Genomic DNA, 22,306 nt, shown 5'->3' on the forward strand with positions numbered 1-22,306 from the left:
ATTACCAAGTTCGAAGTTTGATTGTAATTCTACTCCAAAGAAGGAGCGCTAGCGTAGCTACGAGTTCAACTGCCATCCTTTCCCCCCTCCCTTTGAACTCTCAGCGCTTTATCATGAGCTTAGAAATGCATACTACAAGGATTTCAAAATACTGATGTTACCCTTGGTCACTAGAGACGAAGGCAGGCATCTATCTCAGTTGAACTCTCAGTTACACTAGCGCTCCTTCTTGGGAGTAGATTTACAATAGAACTCCAAACTTGGTAATGTTTTGTTTAATTTATCAGTTAAACGGCCCTTGTGTTTCAGGAGTCGTTCTTATAAAATTGGGACAAACAGTCATACTTTAGAGTACAAAGCAAGGTATTGAGAAGGGGACAATACCTTCATTTACGAAATAATTTATGTTCGTTTTGGATTTTAATATTGCTCCTTACTTTCAGTACTTTTATTTGAATTTTTTTATTACTAATAGTTTTTCAAATAATGCCAGTAAATCTGACTCGCTGTCCATGAAAAATCCACTCCCCTCACGAGAAATTCCAGCGTGAAAAGTTCTTCCCAAGTAAAATACACCCCCCTATAATTTCCTCCAGGCAATTCAATCTTAGTTGAAAATCCCCCCACTCCTCCGTAAAATTGCCTCCAAACAATTCAGCCTGAAAAAATCTTCTTAGCAAAATTTCATTTGAAAAAGACTTCAATTTCTGATTGTTTTCCGGAAATTCCCCCTTCCGTGGAATTTTTCCTCGGAAGTCCAAACCCACTGAAAATTTGACTCGGGCAGTCCCCTCTAAACATCTCTAAACGCAAAATTGAGGTGGCAAAGAGAAAGTGAGACGAATAAAAAGAACTCCGTATAGGAATTCTGTAACATTCCCCCAGTAAAAATTTTCCCTGGAAAGTTCGCCCCCAAAAATTTTTCTCTTCATGGAAAACTTCCCTCTTCACCTATGGAAACCCACCCCAAGCACAAATCACTCCTCCTAAAATGTCTGTATACTTCCCAATAACCAATACTATACGTAAAAAATGGGCAAACTTTATAACCTAAAGACCTATGTACAGGAAATGAAGGGGTGGTGGTGTTATTTTATCTCCAAAGGCGTGATTTTTAGACCGTTCATCTATACTGAAGAAAATGGCTATTTCAAAACCTTGATTAGACGATTTTGGGGAAAAATAAACGTGGGAGCGGGGGTAGTTCTCCTCCAATCTTTTTTTTCACTTAAAAAGGACACAAGAACTTTTAATTTCCTTTCAAATGATCCTTCTCTCAATGTCCTAGGACCATTGGTTCGATTCGTTTACCCCCAAGGAAAAGAAAAACAACAAATAAACACATATCTGTGATCTTTCTTCTGGCAAAAAATATGAAACTCTACATTTTCAAACAGTTCATGGTAACAAACTGTAGTAAGGAGTGACCCGACTCAATAATAACCGTAACTCTAAAAAAATGTTTTTTTTGTAACAATAATTGTATCAAAAGAATCGCATTTTAATGTTGATTTTTTCATTAAGTTTAGACTTACCCATCAAAAGTTACGAGCCTGAGAAAATTTGTGCTTATTTAGAAAATAAGTGTAAATACCCCTTAAAAGTTACACGATTTTAACAAAAATCGCACCATCAGATTCAGCGTATCAGAGAAACCTACAGTAAAAGTTTCAAGTCCTATCTACAAAAATATGGAATATTGCATTTTTTGCCACAAGACAGATAACGGATGAGTGTTTATTTGTTAGTTTTTTTCTTTTTTCCCCAGTGTTGATCGTATCGACCCAGTTGTCCTAGAATGTCGTGAGAGGAGTCATTCTAAAGGAAATTAAAAGTTCTAGTGCCATTTATTAGCGACCGAAAAATCCGAGGCCTAGGCCCCCTCCCACGCTCATTTTTTCACCAAAGCCACCTGATCAAAATTCTAGGATATTGATTTTATTCGGCATAAACACAAAACCTAATAACTATGTCTTAGAAGACGACCTACTCCTCCACAGTCCCCGTGGGAGGGGCTGCAAGTTACAGACTTTGATCAGTGTTTACATATAGTGACGGTTATTGGGAAGTGTACAGACGCTTTCAGGGGGATTTTTTTGGTTGGGAGAGGGGTTGAGGGGAGGGAGTTATGCGGGGAGAACTTTCCATGGAGGAATTTGTCATGGGGGAAGAAAATTTACATGAAGGGGGCGCAGGATTTCTTAGCATTTTTTAAAAGAACAACGAAAAAACAAATATGAAAAAGTTTTTTTTCAACTGAAAGTAAGGAGCAGCATTAAAACTTAAAACGAAGAGAAATTATCACGCATATAAGGGGTTCACCTCCTCCTAATACCACGCTCTTTAAACAAAAGTAACTTTATTAATTTCAACTATCTATTCTACGGTCTTGGTGATTCAGGGGTCATTCTTAAGGAATTGGGACAAAATTTAAGCTTTAGTGTAAAGAGCGAGGTATTGACGAGGCGGTGAGCCCCCTCAGATACGTAATAAAAAAATACGAATATAGAAGTTCGTTACGTAAGTCAATTCTTAAGTTACGCATATTTTCACTAATAAAAACATTCGTAAAGAATTAAAGTTCTAGTTGCCTTTTTAAATAACCAAAAAACTGGAGGGTAACTAGGCATACTCCCCCGCTCCGTTTTTCTCATTATCGTCTGATCAAAACTATGAGTAAGCTATTTAGCCATAAAAATAAATTAATATGCAAATCTCGTTTTAATGATTCATATGCGGAGAGCCAAAATGAAAACATGCATTAATTCAAAAACGTTCAGAAATTAAAAAAAAACAGGTTTTTTTAACTGAAAGTAAGGAGCGATATTAAAACTCAAAAGAACAGAAATTACTCCGTATAAAAGGGGCTGTTCCCTCCTCACCGCCCCGCTCTTTACGCTAAAGTTTTTTTTATTTTATTCAAAAGTACAGTTGAGAGAAAGAGTAAAACGTTAGCGTAAAGAGCGGGGCGTTGAGGAGGGAACAGCCTCTTTCATGTACGGAGTAATTTCTGTTCGTTTTAAGTTTTAATATCGCTCCTTACTCTCAGTTAAAAAACCTGTTTTTTCATTTAATTGCAAATAGGAGCTTGAATCCTCTACAGTAGAATTCACTGATACGCTGAATCTGATGGTGTGATTTTCATAAAGACTCTTTGATTTTTGAGGTGTTTACCCTCTTTTTCAAAAATCAGGAAAATTTTCTCAGGCTCATAACCTTTGATGGTTAACCTCAAACACAATAAATCTTATTTATTAGGAATCAGTATAATTAGCTATTTTTTATATTTTTTTTATATCGCTTGATGTCAAACTTCTTTTTTTGTAGAGTTCCGGTCACTATGATAAATCTACAAAAAAAATTACATACTGAAATGATTAATGGCTGATTAAAAACAAAAATCACGAGCATAACTATTAAAAGTTTATTATTATGCTTTATAAACTATAACTAGCAAAATTATTTAACAAATTTTAGTCATCTAAAGGTGCCTTTCTTATTATGTCCATATTACCAATTTGAAGAATTTCTTTTCAAAAATAAAAGGATTAAAAAAGCTGATTAAGGCAATATTATTTACAGCAAATTCTTAGCAAACATTTAGACTCAGAGAAAGTCTGGTGTTTGATCCTAATTGGAATCAATAAACTGAAAATACCACTACTATCGCTTTTAAGACTCATTGCAGCATCAAACCCCCTGAGACCAATAGAGCTGCGCACGCTCCTTCTTCATCCCAACCCATTTAAAGCCTTCCTCTTTACACCCTGAAAATCCGAGTTTAGTTTCATTTTACAAACTGAAAACCCAAGGCATTAACACATACAAGCAGATATGTCTGAATATTCAAACAGATTAAAAAGTAATTTTTTCTAAATTCAAGAAAATTGCACTATTTCAACCAATTTCTGTATTATCCCAAATAAAGTTTAAAAAGTCAAAATATGTTTTTTTTACTTAGCTTGAACCAGGCGACACATGACTCCTGTGGCTCAAACAAATTTCCTTCTATCTTTATTCACAAAGCGGTCAAATAATTCTTTGGATTTCTATACTGAAAAAAAACTTAAGGAGTAATAAAAGTATAACTCCTAAACTACATTCATGGTAATGATAATTACTATAGCAAAAACGACATTATTTTATTAAAACCAATTATAGCATGTTACACTTTAATAAGTGTAACATTTCGTTGTGCATTAGGAAATGTAAATAATATATATTATAAGTGCCAATTTAAAATTTATATGTAAATATTTATTTGGATGTAATGGTATGTTATATCAAACAGTTCGTGGTAACGAACTGTAGTAAGGACCGACCAGGCTCAATAGTAACCAAAACTCTAAAAAATGGAATTTTCATACCAATAGCTACATCAAAAGAATCGCATTTTAATGCTGATTTTAAATATATAAGTTTCATCAAGTTTAGTCCTACCCATCAAAATTTACAAGCCTGAGAAAATTTGCGTGATTTTCGAAAATAGGGGGAAACACCCCCTAAAATTCATAGAATCTTAACGAAAATTACACCATCAGATTCAGCCTATAAGAGAACCTTACTGTAGAAGTTTCAAGCTCATATCTACAAAAATGTGGAATTTTGTATTTTTTGCCAGAAGGCAGATCACGGATGCGTGTTTATTATTTTTTTTTTCCCAGGGGTGATCGTATCGACCCAGTTGTCCTAGAATATTGCAAGAGGGCTCATTATAACGGAAATAAAAAGTTCTAGTGCCCCTTTTGAGTGACCAAAAAAATTGGAGGGCACCTAGGCCCCCTCCCACGCTAATTATTTTACCAAAGTCAACGGATCAAAATTTTGAGACAGCCATTTTATTCAGCGTCGTCGAAAAACCTTATAACTATGTCTTTGGGGACGAATTACTACCCCAAAGTCCCCGTGGGAGGGGCTACAAGTTACAAACCTTGACCAGGGCTTACATATAGTAATGGTTATTGGAAAGTTTACCGGCGTTTTCAGGAGGATTTTTTGGTCGGGGGGAGGGGTTAAGAAGGTGGGGACACGCTGGGGGAACTTTCCATCGAGGAATGTGTCATGGAGGAAGAAAAATTCCATGAAGGGAGAGCAGGATTTACTAGCATTATTTAAAAAAAAAACAATGAAAAAATAAATATGAAAAAGTTTTTTTTTCAGCTGGAAGTAAGGAGCAGCATTAAAACTTAAAACGAACAGAAATTATTACCCAAATGAGGGGCTCACCTCCTTCTAATACCTCGCTCTTTACGCTAAAGTATTTTTAATAGTTTCAAGTATTTATTCTACGGCTTTTGTGATTCAGGGGTCATTCTTAATTAATTGGGACAAAATTTAAGCTTTAGTGTAAAGAGCGAGGTACTGACGAGGGGGGAGAACCCCCTCATATATGTAATAAAAACATGAGAATATAAAAGTTCTTTACGTAAGCTAATTTATAAGTTACGTATATCTTTTACTAATAAAAAGATTCGTAAAAAATTAAAAGTTCTAGTTGCCTTTTTAATTAACCAAAAAATTGGAGGGCAACTAGGCTTCCCCTCCCGCTCTTTTTTCTCAAGATCATTCGATCAAAATTATGAAAAAGCCATTTAGCCAAAAAAATAAAATAAAAAAATGCAAATTTCATTTTAATTATTCCTATGCGGAGAGCCAAAATCAAAATATGCATTGATTCAAAAACGTTCAAAAATTAGATTAAAAAAACAAGTTTTTTTAACTGAAAGTAAGGAGCGACATTAAAACTTAAAACGAACAGAAATTACTTCGTATATGAAAGGGGCTGCTTCCTCATCAACGCCCCGCTCTTTACGTTAAAGTTTTTTACTGTTTTAAAAAGAAAAGTTGAGAGAAAGAGTCAAACTTTAGCGTAAACAGCGGGGCGTTGATTAGGAAGCCAGCCACTTTCATATACGAAGTAACTTCTGTTCGTTTTAAGTTTTAATGTCGCTCCTTACTTTCAGTTAAAAAACTTGTTTTTTTTAATCTAATTATTCAAAAGAATGGACTGAATCATAGCTTATGAGGATTCAAAAATAGAATTATATCTATAAGGAAGTAAATACCATTTCAAACAAATAATTAGTTAGAGGATTCTGTATTAAAATGGAATAAGTCCATTTGAAAGGAAAATTAAACAAAAAGAAGAAGAAAACAAACAAATTGCATATTACAAACAATTCCTTTAGTATATAATAGCAGATAAAATACAAAACCATTCCGAGCCACTGCAGAAACTTAATTTTTTCACTGTGTCATTGACCTAGACTCTAATTCGTTTATCAAACAGTTCGTGGTAACGAACTGTAGTAAGGAGCGACCCGGCTCAATTGTAACGAAAACTCTAAAAAATGGAATTTTGATACCAATACATACATCAAAAGAATTGCATTTTAATGCTGATTTTAAATATATAAGTTTCATCAAGTTTAGTCTTACCCATCAAAAGTTACGAGCCTGAGAAAATTTGCGTTATTTTAGAAAATAGGGGGAAACGCCCCCTAGAAGTCATAGAATCTTGACGAAAATCACACCATCAGATTTAGCGTATCAGAGAACCCTACTGTAGAAGTTTCAAGCTCCTATCTACAAAAATGTGGAATTTTGTATTTTTTGCCAGAAGGCAGATCACGGATGCGTGTTTATTTGTTTTTTTGTTTTTTTTTGTTTTTTTTCCCAGGGGTGATCGTATCGACCGAGTTGTCCTAGAATGTTGCAAGAGGGCTCATTCTAACGGAAATGAAAAGTTCTAGTGCCCTTTTTAAGTGACCAAAAAAATTGGAGGGCACCTAGGGAGATAGCCATGATAGCCTGAGATAGCCATTTTATTCAGCGTAGTCGAAAAACCTTATAACTATGTCTTTGGGGACGACTTACTCCCCCACAGTCCCCGTGGGAGAGGCAACAAACTTACAAACTTTGACCAGTGCTTACATATAGTAATGGTTATTGGGAAGTGTACAGGCGTTTTCAGGAGGATTTTTTTGGTTGGGGGAGGGGTTGAGAAGAGGGGGATATGCTGGGGGAACTTTCCATCGATAGTTTGTCATGGGGGAAGAAAATCTCCATGAAGGGAGCGCAGGATTTACTAGCATTATTTAAAAAAAACAATGAAAAAATAAATATGAAAAAGTTCTTTCAGCTGGAAGTAAGGAGCAGCATTAAAACTTAAAATAAACAGAAATTATTACCCATTTGAGGGGCTCACCTCCTCCTGATACCTCGCTCTTTACGCTAAAGTATTTTTAGCAATTTCAACAATTTATTCTACGGCTTTTGTGATTCTGGGGTCATTCTTAATGAATTGGGACAAAATTTAAGCTTTAGTGTAAAGAGCGAGGATCTGAAAAGGGGGGCGAACCCCCTCACATATGTAATAAAAATATGAGAATACAAAAGTTCTTTACGTAAGCTAATTTATAAGTTACGTAAATCTTTTACTAATAAAAATATTCGTAAAAAATTAAAAATTCTAGTTGCCTTTTTAATTAAACAAAAACTCGGAGGGCAACTAGGCTTCCTCCCCCGCTCTTTTTTTCTCAAAATCATTCGATCAAAATTATGAGAAAGCCATTTAGCCAAAAAAAAAAATGCAAATTTTGTTTTAATTATTCCTCTGCGGAGAGCCAAAATAAAAACATGCATTGATTCAAAAACGTCCAGAAATTAAATAAAAAAAACAAGTTTTTTTTTAACTGAAAGTAAGGAGCGACATTAAAACTTAAAACGACCAGAAATTACTTCGTATCTGAAAGAGGCTGCTTCCTCATCAACGCCCCGCTCTTTACGCTAAAGTTTTTTTACTGTTTTAGAAAGAAGAATTGAGAGAAAGAGTCAAACTTTAGCGTAAAGAGCGGGGCGTTGATGAGGAAGCAGCCTCTTTCATATACGAAGTAATTTCTGGTCGTTTTAAGTTTTAATGTCGCTCCTTACTTTCAGTTAAAAAAACTGGTTTTTTTTTATTTAGTTTATAAAGCATTCAGCCTTTGCTAAAGTATAATAACATATTCTATCTTAATCTCAGCCATTGAAGCATCAGTGAATCTACATCAAGAGCATTTTATCTTGGAATGTATTTTTTAGGAGTAGTTATGATTCAAAACTAAGCCCCCTAGGTTTCGGACTAGAGAGAACCCATCAAGATTTCTAACCCATTTAGAACGAGGAAAGCTGGAGTTTATTAACTGCTAGAAAAAATTGTACAAATTTTTATTATTTTTACTCCGTATAGAGAACATTTCCTCGATAAGATTTCAATTGCATTGAGTTCGGAATTGAAAGAAAAGGACTCTTATACATCCTTGAGTAAATCCTAATAATGATTTTAATAATAAAGCTATTGCCTGTTGCCCTAACATGAAATATTGTTCAGCAGAAATACATTTTCCTAAGAAACCAAGGATAAGCGGATCACAGTTGGGGTGGATTAATTAAAAACGTCTTTGAAAAAGAAGAATGCAATTTCCACCAGAAAAAATATATTCCATTTTGCAGCTATTAAATTGACTGGTTTAAATTGTAACAAAATGTGAAAATATAGTATGATAAATGCTTCAGACACTTTTAATTATCTATGGAGGACTTATTGAATGCTTAAAGAGAAATTAAGGATAATGAAAGAAAAGGCCTCATTCTAAATTATTATTTATTCATAATCGTGAAGCAATAAAAGGTCAAGGGATCGTGACAGATAAATTGATACAGTATTTAATTGAATAAAAAAAGAGTTTTATTGTTTTAAAAAGTTTTAAAACAAAAAAGTTTATTATTACGTATATGAGAGGGGGTTCTCCCTCTCATCAATAACTCACTCTCTACACTAAAGTTTTAGTGTAGTTTTAGTTTTAGTGTAATCAAAGGGGTAAAATTAACCTTGACTTGATGCCCACTTAATTGGACAATCTGTCTTGGCTTTTCTACAATTGGCCATGACTTTGACTTTTCCCACAACTATTCCTTTTTTTTTAATTCAAAAATCAACAGAAAAATTATCATTTTTCCTAAATTATTATTTATTCATAATCGTGAAGCGCTAAAAGTCAATGGATTGTGACAGATAAATTGATACAGTATTTAATTAAATAAAAAAAAGTTTTATTGTTTTAAAAAGTTTTAAAACAAAAAACGAAAAATCATTATTACGTATATGAGAGGGGGTTCTCCCTCTCGTCAATACCTCACTCTCTACACTAAAGTTTTATCTTGCTCCAATTCTTAAAGAATGACCCCTGAATCACAAAGGCCGTTTAATTAGAATAAATAGCTATTTTGAAATTGCTAAAAATACTTTAGCGTAAAGAGCGAGGTATTTAGGAGGGGACGACACCCCCATATACGTGAAAATTTCTGTTCTCCGTGCTGCTCCTTACTTTCAGTTAAAAAAAACTTGTTTTTTCAATTTAATTTCCGAATGCTTTTAAATTAATGCAGATTTTGATTTTGGCTCACCGTACATGAATAATTAAAACGAGATTTGCATATTAATTTACTTTTTTTGACTAAATGGATTTCTCAAAGTTTTTATCGGACGATTTTGAGAAAAAGGGGGGAGGGGGTCTAGTTACCCTACAGGTTTTTTTGGCTGCTTAAAAAGTCAACTAGAACTTTTAATTTCACTTTAAGAACGGTTTTGTTTGTAACAAATATACGTAACTTACAAATTAATTTAAGCAATAAGCTTCTATATTTGTATATTTTTATTACGTATATGAGGGGGTTCACCCCCTCGTCAATATCTCACTCTTTAGCCTTAACTAAAGTTCAAATTTTGTTCCAATTCTTTAAGAATGACCTCTGAATCACAAAGGCCGTTTAATTAGAATAAATAGATCTTTTGAAATTACTAAAAATACTTTACCGTAAAGAGTGAGGTATTGAGGAAGGGAGGAACCCCCTCATAAACATAATAATTTCTCTTCGTCTTAAGTTTTTCTGATGGAAAGAAACTCTTTGTCATTAAAAGGTGAAAAACCTTCCGAAAAACCTACTTACATTGTCCTATTTATTTAAATGATTGACCGAGAAATTGACCGATGAAATTGACCAAGGTGATAGTCGAAAGAGTTGAAAGCTTTTGGATGAAAAGAAACCCTCTGTCACTAAAAATTGACAAAGGTGATGGTCGAGAGAGTCGGAACGTTTTTGGATGAAAAGAAACCCTCTGTCGCTAAAAATTGACAAAGGTGATGGTCGAATGAGCCGAAAGTTTTTGGATAAAAGAAACTCTATGTCACTACAAATTGACGGAGTTGATAGTCAAAAGAGCATGAATTTTCTTAAAAACTAACGTAAGAAAAATAAATACGAATAGAATTCCAAATTTTTATTAGAATTTTAGCTATAACACAAGGCGAAAGCAATTCTGACAACATGAGCTGTAATTCTTAAATATTCCTACGAGGAAGAAAGAGAAGAGTACATTTTGGAATAAGAAAAATTGGCTAGTATATAAAAATTCAATTTAGATTCAATTCAATTTAAATGAATCATATATATTTAAACAAAAATACATAATTACATGTACATAATCTGCCAGGAAAGCACAAAAGTGCTTGACTAGGGCAGAAACTTTACTAAAGAATGATTAAACAATCAACTAACAGAAACAACGAAAAAATTAAAACAACGATTAAAAATAAAACAGATTTTAGTTGGACTGAATAGGGATTGAGTGGTGATAGAAGCAGGAATTTTGCAGTAACCAGACTCTCTGTCTTGAATGTGAAAGTTGATAAAGCGAATATTTTCTGGAAATAAATTATAGGAAAATAATTTTTTTTTGAATTCCAAATTCTTGGCGTTTTTAAACGCCAAGATAAAAAATTGACGAAAAAAATTATCGTTTTATCGTTAGTAAGACTGTGACAACTACAAAAAACAAACTTACCTGCTAGGATTATATCTCCTAATTTTGGAAAGCCCATATTTGGAATCAGCTGATCCTTTTGAAACGGGAAGAGACTCTAAATTGGCCATTAAAAGATTTATAGCTGATTTTTGTTCTTCAATGTACAGTGATTCCATCTCTTTTAGCACGAACTTAGGCATCATTTTTCGGTTCTAAAAAAAAGAAACCTAAGATAAAGGCCCTAGTTGTTATGCTACGACACGCGAGTGTACCTCAGTAAAGAGCTAAAGTATGCTGGTGCCGATGCTGTTTTTTTCTTCTTCTTCAACCACCCATAAAAAAGACTAATCAGTCGTAAGCTAAGACTTTTGATTTAAGAAAAATACAGTCATCTGTTTTATCAATTAAGAAAACTTTGAAGCAAAATATTCGCGTCTTGTGACAGATTTTCTGCATGATGGCAGAATAGAATAACTGTGATAATAATAATATAAATTCTTATTAATTACTCTAATAATTCAATATACAATTTAATGAGTATCGTTATTTTAAGAAATACACATAACGACACAGTAGAAAACTAAGTAATTTTTTCTGTCATTAACAAATAGTTATTTATACGGGCAAACTATTATCGGCATAACATACACAGTAAAAAATTTGTATCCCCACAGGCTGTATCTTTCAACCATTTTTAAGAGTGAATTTTAGGAACAAAATCTGGGAAGCACATTGAAATTAAACAGGATATGAGAAAACAGTGGCGATCCTAGGTTTGGATAAGGAGGTGAGAAGCTGCCACCCCTTCAGTTTCTCTGACGTCTGATGTAAAATTCCTTCTGTTTTATATTTTTACATTCTTTTTAAGGCACACTGTTCCCCCAGACTATGAGCCTAATACGCTAATGTGAGAAAATAGACTGGGCCACACGCTAAAGTGAGTTTAAGAAAGCAGGTTACGCATATCGATTTAAAAAAAAGTTATAAGAATTTTCGCACCCAAGTTGGGCCGTACTATACAAACGAACTTTACAGACAATTTGTATAGTTCGAGTGTCAAAGGAAGCACCATCTATTTATAGCCGAGGAAAAAAATCATTTAATTGAATTATTAGTGAAGCATAATTCGAAAAAAAATATTATGTTACGAACTCAAGAAGTAAAGCATTAGACATTATCTATCCGATCGACCCGTACCTTATTGTTATGAAATCTAAATATTGCATCACCTACTAGATACAATGGCACTGGGGAATTCCATTCTACGCGCCAACTTCAACACCATACGTGTTACCTTGATTTGCGCTTCAGGGCATTTACCCCTTCAAAACAGATACATTTTATTTAGTTATTAAAGACAGAATAGAATTTTACCATATTCTTGCAGCCACGCCAACAGAAGTACTCCACATTTCACAAGTGACGACATGGCAGCTATGGTTCAACAGCTATTCTGCCGGGGCTTTGAAAGTTATCGTCACACATTGACAATTTTAAATCAAGTTTTAAAAAAGAGTTGAATTCAACAAGCAGCATCAGCAACAGCCTTATGAATTCTATTTTAAGAAGCCAGCTGTAGTATAGAAGATGTTTCGGTACTTGTTAATTAAACGAGACACACTCAAGAATTACGCTTAGGTTAGATATCAGAAAACATGTATAGTAGCCACAAAGAAAAGCGACGAGTGATAAAATGCATTGGACTTGTATAATTTGGGCTATATATTTGTGCATTAGGGGGGCGGGGTTAGGCTAGGTTAAAGTAGGGGCGCTGTCCAAAGACTTTACCCCCTCCCTTGCGTAAAGTGCATATAAAAGCACAAATTATATTAATATATAAACTAAAGGTTATACGAAGGTTATATTTCATTAGGATTATCCTAACTTTACTTCTTAGGTGTGTTTCGTTTAATTAAAAAGTAACTTAAAAAGATGTTGCCTATTTTCCCAATCTTTTTCTGGCACCCTCTGAAATGTCTCAGTGGATACTGGTATTAATAATCTTCTCATTCAAACACTTCATACTGCAAAATTAGAGTTGAAGGGAACAGTTTTACCTTTCAGTTCACCTTCACCTACTTGTCTCATTGTGCTCTTGTGTATATTCACATTTAGTATGAGGTTTTGACACGGCTGGGTCTTAATTCATAATTAGTTTGTGGGTAACCTTCATCTAAGAATTATAGTAGAAAATAAGTAGAAAAATTATATGAACGTTAGCGATAAAAAAATAAATGTTGAAAGACAAATGTTGTGCATTCCGCCCTCCCTTCTCTGTGCTTGTACTCAAAATTGATTCCAAGAAAAAAAGGAGAAAAGAAAGGCCCTGAAAATAAATTCTCGTAATTTTTAAACACCCCAATTTACCTGTTCCGTAGATCAACTTTGTAGCTTGATGAAACTTGATATGTGATGATGTACGATTATCTGTTCGGTACTTGTCTGTTATAGCGCCAATGCATATAGAAGTTAAGCAGAATTGCTTTTCATTGAGTTTGCGATTCGTAGTAAATGAACTAATATCTGACTAATCGTGACGAAATATCACAAATATGATGAAAACATAATATTTTAGAAACAAATTTTTGCTATATATTTGCACATTAGAAGTATAGGTAAAGTATAGCAGGTCTATATGCAAAATTTGTTGCGTACAATTATTCTGCATATTGTGAAGTGAGAACTGTTTTCTAACTTCAAACTGTCCAAATACTTTACCCCTACCCCCTAGGTTGCACATATACAACCGACATTATATATTTTCAATCTATTCTGCCACGTGTTTTTGTCTTGTTTCACAGTAAGCTAAAAGAAAATCACGTAAAAAAAAGTTCTACTAGCAGTAGAAACTAGTAGAACTATATATAGACGCTATAATATAGGTGCCATAACAAACAAGTACAATCCGTTCTTCCATTCTAGGGTACTGTACCATGTTTTTTTCCTTTATGCACAAGAATGCAAGTTCTTTTATTGCAATAACCTTTTCATGGCAACTTATATTATTCCCATTAATATCTTATCTAATATTTAATTAACACGTTAACACAATCTTGTCTAAAGGCATCAAGCTTACCCTTTCCATTTCTGATACTTTTTGGAATCTTCCATCAAGCTCTCTTCTAATTGCCGCTGCCTGTTCGTCCAAAGAATCTAACTGTAGTGCGTTAAATAATAGTTGATGCTCGAATTTTTTGACTCCTAATATCTGCTGGAACATATCGTAAAGATGCTCTTTGCTCATCGGCATTTCACTATTAAGGGATTGCTGCAATTGTCTGTTTGGCCTCTTCGAATCATCTTCACCTGTTAAACAGAAACCAATGTAAGGCATTAGAAAATTCTAGATCTTGGCAAGTGTTCACTACATAAAAGGATAGAAGAGAACTTACCCATAGCCGCTTAATGCACAGACGATGTTTTCAATCCCAAATGCGCATCGACGAAGATTTCAGAACCAGTTATATTTTTGCATCTGCTCACTAATTTTTCAAAACACTTAGCAGAAGATTGTCACATCTCGCATTACAAACTACCGAAAAGATTTCTTCAAAGATATTGAAGTTAGTCTTGAATACACCTTTAATGCCAAGGTTTGAGGAAGTGCTGCAGCAAGTGTCACACATGTCTGGATCAACGCAAATATCAATCTTATTCTATTGAAAACGAACTCACTAGAGGGGCCACAAAAGTCCTATCTATTCATTTCTACTCTATTTAAAAAGGGTTCCATAAATGGATCATTCTTATAATTGCATAAAAAAGGCGTTGTTATATAATTATAATTGTAATATTATATAATTGCATTTAGTAGCGTTGTTGCATTGGATTCGTCTGAGCTACTAGGGGCTTTTTGAGGTGTTTCTGAATTCAAATATTCAAGTTAGTACATTTTTTTTTACAGTGAATGGTTTTATAAAATTGCACCTTTGACACGTTTTTGCTAGAAAAATAGTGCTTGTTTTGCCCTTTCACTTGAAAAGATTGTACTTGTGACAAATTTCCATTTTTAAGGCCCTGTCAGCCTACGCCAAACGTCTAGTAACACTGGAGTGTTTCCCTTACCTCACAAAGACCCAGTTCATTACAGACGTTCGAGACCATAAAATAGTAGCTGACCAGGCAGTTCAAGAAGCTGGCAGAATGAATCTCGCCATGATTCCAGTTAATTAGACCGATGAAGAGATATTTGGAAGCCTTTATTCTCCCTCTTTCTAAAGAGGCCTGGTTCTGATACTCCCTTCTGAGAAAGTTTTCATTATAAGAATGTAGTTAGAACCAAAATCAGACTTGAGAAATGGAAAAACGAGAAATTTTGTCAATACCAACTTTGTCAAAATTTAATAATTCATTCTAAGCCTTCCCCTCTATAGAGGACAATCATGCTTACTCTTACTAACAGTGACATTTTTTTTAGATCTGAAAACCCATCGCACATATACCATGGTGAAAAGCTCTATGGGTCAGCTATCCCAATAGAGATCAGAATGGGAATGGACCCTAAAGTGACGCAACCACTTAATCATACTTCCAAAGAAGTTTCGTTGTGCTTTGATTGCACCGTTTGATAGAGATCTTGATGACAAGAGCCTACAGACACATCCCCCACATAGCCGCTTTGGGTTCCCTAAAAAGGCAGAACTAGGATACTAAATTTTACTGCTCAAAAATATCGACTGAGACCCAAAAGTAATTTTCCCCACGCAGAGGATGAATTATGACCTTATAACCAAAAAGCCCAAATACCACATTGCCACTCTTGTATCCTATAAAGTGTGCTTTGACTTTGTCAATTTCTTTCGATAGATGTTTCGAAGGAAAACTTTTAGGGACGTATCCCACAGAGATGAGGTCAGTCCCCGCGACAAAAAATAGGACGCTTACTTTGAATTTCAACCAAACTTCGTTCTGTTAGATACCTTTTTAATGAGAATATAGCAATTCCTCCATGAAAACACACCTATTATGCTAGATCTTACTTCCCACCAAATTTCCAAATTCCTTTTGTGGACCTCAGATATCAGACTTAAAAAGATCTCTACATGCTTTACTCAAATCAGATTAAGAGATACTTAAGATTTTTTCTTTCAGAGTTTGGACAGTTTTGTTATCCTTCTTGTTTATACTATTTAGTAACTTGGCGCATAAATTATTTCAATTTTTGCTCTCTTGTCAACTTCTGAGGAGCTTTATTTTAGCGTTGACGATTCTCATACTGGGAAAAAGCTTCGAATTTCCACCTCTTATCGTCATCAACCTACACATTGCTGGCACCATAAAAACCAAAAATCAAATGTGACGAAAACAGTAATGTTACTCCAAAGTATAATTTTGAAACTTTCTAAAGTCTCCCTTGTTTGATTTTCTGTCAATGTTCCTTCCATATGAGATTTTTTTTTTACGACTATTACAAATGAAATGGTATAAACGTTTCTAGGAATAAGGATCAATCTTAAGAAGACAGCGGAAATTAAAGACTTAGACTATAATTTATTTAGAATTTCTCCATTGATTTTAGCTGACTTATGTAGTAGTGCGGTCATTACACAGCAAATTTTAAATTCGTTTAAATGATTGTATTCAACCGACTTTAAAAGAGATTTTTCACGGACAGGGATGTAGCGACACAAGGTTTGGCAATTCCACCCAAGAATAATCCTATTCATCCCTTCATTTCCAAATCAGCTCTTGTTTTCATCTTAAATTAAATACATCGATTTTATTCACAAAAAGACACAACAAACAAAAACAACAGCACACTAGCTCAAATACACTTGTTTGAGGAAACACAATAGAAAAAACCGTTTAATGCTACGAACCAAAAACAACCCCTCCTAAAAACATACCATAGCATGTGCAAAGGAAAGTTCTGACAAATAACAGCAAATCTCCTCCCTCCTTACTCCTGTTGTCATCACCTGAATTCTAAAATCTTCTAGTGACGCCCAGGCTATTAAAAGATTTCAAACTTCTTTTGTGAGTGGTTGGTTTTACCACCTTTTACTTTTTGTGAGCAACAGGACAGAAAAATCTATTCTAACCATCATTTTAACCTCACCTCTCAACTCCAATGAAAGTATGTAACACTGAACCAGAAAATCATAAAATATACAAAAAAAAATGACTTCAATTAATTTCGTGAATTGCTTTCAACGTTTTCCTCACTTTATTCTTGGATGCAATGCACTAAATATGCATTAGCTTAAAACATTATTAAACAATAGACAGATTTTGTATCTTAAATAGGGATGCATTTGGACAAGGGGTGAGGTTCGATAAAAGACAGCACCCGATTCCCCCCCATGGATCCCCTACTGACTTCAAGCCATTGGAGAAGAATCTTGACGTTAAAATGCATACCACCATTCGTGTCTCAGTCAAAGCACCAAAATCGTACAAAGCAAATCTCAAATAAATACTAAGCTAAAACCGAATACGATGAAAGTATTATAATTACATTTTGGGATTGATCGTAGGAAAATTCATTAAAGCTAGGAACTACAGTTTATGTAGGATTTGGAAGAATCACCAAATATTCTGGCATCAATATTTATTCTAAAACTAACCTCGGGTATATGGTTCACTACTCCCTAAAATTAATACTCGGTGCTTCCTAGAGGCATCTCATTTACCGAGCGACAAAAAATCAATTTCTCGTAATCGCTCCTATTGTCTAGGAAAAAGAGACCTGGGATATATTAATTCCCTGGTGGCTGCTGAACAAAGCGTACGGAACAAAAGAAGTGATATCGCAAGGAAATACTCGACGGAGAACACCCTAGGGATGATATTGGAATTGAGAAAGCTCTAGCTGGAGATAAAGGCTACAAAACCCCAAACAATATTGAAAGGATTTATAAATCAAAAAAATAAAGAGCAATGGTTCATTGGAAAAATACCAAAGCAAACTTGCTGACAATTAATCAATTAAGTTTCGAATAAAATTGAAGTCCATCTTGGATAACGGAAGTCCATTATTAGGACCATGTTAAAAAAAACGTCCGCACACAAGAAAAAAGAGACATAAAAAAACAGATAGAAATAAGACAAAATAACGCAAGCATAATTTGACTGTATATCTCTACGCCTGAAGGCTTTAATTTTTTGCATAAAAGAACTGAACAAAAGACCAGTTTTTCACAAGACTAAGCTGAAGGTCTAGGGGATTACCCCGTTTCAGATGCTGAATTTAGGATTTGATTCACTTTTCTATTATCAAGACAAGTTTTCATATTTGTTTTGAAAGTGTTAACAAGCATCAAAAGAACTTTATCAGGAGAGAGAAAAATTGTTTTAGAGTGAAATTTTTCAATAATAAGGAAATTATAGCAAGCTTGAATTATTTTAACCTTTATCCAACTAAGTTTATTTTACACAAATAAGTGATAGTTTTTATTAATTGATCTTGAATTACAGCCGCTAATGCCTTTTATTCCAGAAGCAATACCAATTGCTTCTGGCAATTTTTTGAATACCAGATCCGAAAATAATTAGTTAAAACCATGAGCGAAAGGAAGGGGGTAGGGGGAGCAACTGCCCTCCCATAGAACTTCAATTTACACAAGATATTACCGAGATATTTGGAAATTTTTGTGTTGGATGTTCACTGGTAGATAGTAGAAAAAGTTGGAAAAACAGAAATTTCAAATATCATTTCTGATATCAATGTTTAGGTTTTGATATTCAATATTGATTTCTGGCTTGGTGCATAGATATTTCAATTTTTTTATATTTAATATCGCTAACTTTAAACTCTTGAACTGAATTCTTAGAACAAGAACCTGTTATCTAACCGTAATATGCTTTGTGTTAAATCGCTTTTATAGTGTTTATGTTTTCTAGAAATTGGATGTAAAATAGTCGGTTTATTATATTATATTATTGCCAGAAAAGTAGAACATGAAAAATGCTAATGGCCGAGTTTTAACAAAATATAGAATGATGAGCTTCTAAAGACCTATATTCAAAGAACATTGGGAAGCATTTAAACGCCCACCTTCCATCACATAATTGGCTGCCCCCCCCCCCTAGATAAGATGTCCCCTCAGACCGTGGACATAGGTCCATATTTAAAACTATGCTCTTTTTTGGTATATTGAGTTATATTTTCCAATGTCGGATTTGCGTTACAAAATAAAGCTTTTTGCTATTTTTCCTTTCAAGTGCGGTTCGAAATCCGTTTTTGATGTTAAACACACATTACAATGGAAATAATGGAAATTCATTTTTCAATCAGCCCAAAAGTTTTGGGCTTCAGCACAAACGTCTGAGAGGAGATGGGAGCAGGGAATCAATAAATCCTACTGACTTACTGGTTATTGTTTACCAATTTTATTTTTCTGTTTTCCCAAATAACGGGCGATTATTCCGTACAAATACATTGAAATACTAACGTGTTAAGGAAATGGTGAGATTATTGATTTAATAAATGGCATTTAAGTTTTCGTATGCTATGAAACTGGAGGGGAAAGGAGCTATCATACACATAAAGACGGCTGTAAATCCCAGTCTCCAAAATAAATATTTTCTGTTCATATGAAACAGTTCCCTTTCTAGAAATTATACGTTACAAATTAAGAGGTCAGCAAAAACTCATTTATATTTTTCCAGGTCTGAAACAAGAGTGCTTGGTAAATTATCAAATTTGATAAATTTGGCAAATAAGTGTTTGGTAAATTCTCTCCTATCCTTCATTTGTCCTCGGAATCTTATGCCAATGAAGAAGATGGACCAGGTACTGGTGAAAAGTTTTCGTTTTAGTACTTAGAATTCTACTCTAATTCATAGTTGAGGATAAAATAGCGTTCTAAAGAGCTTAGAAATCAAAACATAAAAGAATCGCAATTTAATGCTGATTTTAAATATACAAGTTTCATCAAGTTTAGTTTTACCCATCAAAAGTTACGAGCCTGAGAAAATTTGCCTTATTTAGGAAAATAGGGGGAAACACCCCCTAAAAGTCATATGATCTTAACAAAAATGACACCATCAGATTCAGCGTATCGGAGAACCCTACTGTAAAAGTTTCAAGGTCCTATCTGCAAAAATGAGGAATTTTGTATTTTTTGCCAGAAGATAAATCACGGGTTTGTGTTTATTTGTTTTTTTTTTTTTCTTTTCCCCAGGGGCCATCGTATCGACCAAGTGGTCCTCGAATGTCGCAAGAGGGCTCATTCTAACGGAAATGAAAAGTTCTAGTGCCCTTTTTAAGTGACCAAAAAAATTGGAGGGCATCTAGGCCCCCTCCCACGCTCATTTTTTCCCCAAAGTCAACGGATCAAAATTTTGAGATAGCCATTTTGTTCAGCATAGTCGAAAACCATAATAACTATGTATTTGGGGATGACTTACACCCCCACAATCCCTGGGGGAGGGGCTGCAAGTTACAAACTTTGACCAGTGTTTACATATAGTAATGGTTATTGGGAAGTGTACAGACGTTTTCAGGGGGATTTTATTCAGGGGGCTGAGGAGAGGGGGCTATGTTAGAGGATCTTTTCTTGGAGGAATATGTCATGGGGGAAGAAAAATTCAATGACAAGGGCGCACGATTCTCTAGCATTACTATAAGAAAACAATGAAAATAAACATGAAAACGTTTTTTCAAATGAAAGGAAGAAGTAGCATTGAAACTTAAAACGAACAGAGATTACTACGCATATGAGGGGCTCTAAAAATACTTTAGCATAAAGAGCGAGCTATTTAGGAGGAGATAAATACCTTGCTCTTTATGCTAAAGTATTTTTAGTAATTTCAACTATTTATTCTACGGCCTTTCTGATTCAGGGGTCATTCTTAAAGAATTGGGACAAAACTTATGATTTAGTGTAAAGAGCGAGCTATTAACGAGGGTACAAACCCCCTCGTATACATAATAAAAATATAAGGTTATGAAAGTTTGTTACGTAAGTTAATTCTTAAGTTACGTATATTTTTTACTAATAAAAACGTTCGTTAAAAATTTAAAGTTCTAGTTGCCTTTTTAAGTAACCAAAAAATTCGCGGGCAACTAGGCCTCCTTCTCCACCCCTTATTTCTCAAAATCGTCTGATCAAAACTAAGAGAAAGCCATTTAGCCAAAAAAAGAATTAATATACAAATTTCATTTTAATAATTTAAGTGCGGAGAGCCAAAACCAAACATGCATTAATTCAAAAACGTTCAGAAATTAAATAAAAAAAACTAATTTTTTTAGCTGAAAGTAAGGAGCGGCATTAATACTTAAAACGAACAGAAATTACTCCGTATATGAAATGAGTTGTCCCCTCCGCAACCCCTCGCTCTTTACGCTAAAGTTTGACTCTTTGCCACAATTCTACTTTTTAAAACAATTAAAAGCTTTAGCGTAAAGAGCGAGGGGTTGCGGAGGGGACAACTCATTTCATATACGGAGTAATTTCTGTTCGTTTTAAGTTTTAATGCCGCTCCTTACTTTCAGCTAAAAAATTAGTTTTTTTTTATTTAATTGTATAAAAAGATTTAAGGGAGATGGGAAATTCTTGGGAGGGTATAAAAAAGAAGGCTTTGAAATTAAGAATGGAGGGGAGTGTGAATATCTCCGTTGGTCTCGGACGGCTTGGTGCTGTAGTGAGTTGTATGTAAATTCATTTAAAATGCTTTGATGTCTGAACAGGATCTCTTCCTAATGATTTGGTTGTGTATCATGGAGCAAAATAAAAGAAAAGCAGTTTTTCACAATAGCGTATTGAAAAGACGTGATCTAAACAAAAATTTCTATCTTAATGAAAAGTAGAGACTGGCTGATTTCACTTTTTCAAATTCTTTAGAAGATTTACGCACCTTCTACGCTTACCTCTTACCTGACGCATAACTTACACACCGTTTACACTTACAACTCTTACGTTTTATGATTTTGTGAACAAGAAGTGCGGAAAAAAATGTTTACTTTGAAGTGTAGAGTTTCTGAGGCAAAAATCAGGATGAACAGTGTAGCGTTAAATTAAAAATAAACCAAACTAACCTACCACTATGCATAAGGATAAAACAAGAGCTAAGAGCTCATACGGCACTTGTAACGAGGCCGGAAGAGCCAAGAGCTCATATGGTATGAGGTCTAGCAAAATTCTAAGAATCAATAGATTGATTTAAAAGGGAAATCAGAGACTCAATTGCCGGTCAGGATTTAAAATAAAAGCTCTGAGTCACAAGGTCATTCTAGATATCAAAATTCACTAAGATCCGATCACCCACTCGTAAGCTAAAAACAGCTATTTTTTCTAATTTTCCTCTCCCTTCAGCCCCCCCGATATTCGAATCGAGCAAAATGACTTTATCAAGTCAATTTATGCAGCTTCCTGACAAACCTACCAATTTTCATCGTCCTAGCACGTCCAGAAGCACCGAACTCACAAAATCACTGAGCTCCACCCCCTAACTCCCCCAAAGAGATCGGATCCAGTACGGTTACACCAATCACGTATCTATTATATTTGCTTATTC

The 22,306-nt window shown here is 34.4% G+C and overlaps 1 protein-coding gene across 7 annotated transcripts in view; it reads right to left on the minus strand.

The window, feature by feature from the left end:
- Positions 1–22,306, minus strand: part of LOC136026467 (calcium-dependent secretion activator-like) — a 198,481-nt gene that overhangs the window by 130,369 nt on the left and 45,806 nt on the right. For all 7 annotated transcript variants that reach the window (XM_065703066.1, XM_065703070.1, XM_065703067.1 and 4 more), the window contains exons 6-7: positions 13,923–14,152; positions 10,886–11,058 (exon numbers count right to left, since the gene is read on the minus strand). In XM_065703066.1, the coding sequence (XP_065559138.1) occupies positions 10,886–11,058; positions 13,923–14,152 (403 nt within the window). The remainder of the gene's footprint in view (positions 1–10,885; positions 11,059–13,922; positions 14,153–22,306) is intronic.

This window comes from Artemia franciscana, chromosome 4 (genome assembly GCF_032884065.1).
Source record: "Artemia franciscana chromosome 4, ASM3288406v1, whole genome shotgun sequence".
NCBI lineage: Eukaryota > Metazoa > Arthropoda > Branchiopoda > Anostraca > Artemiidae > Artemia > Artemia franciscana.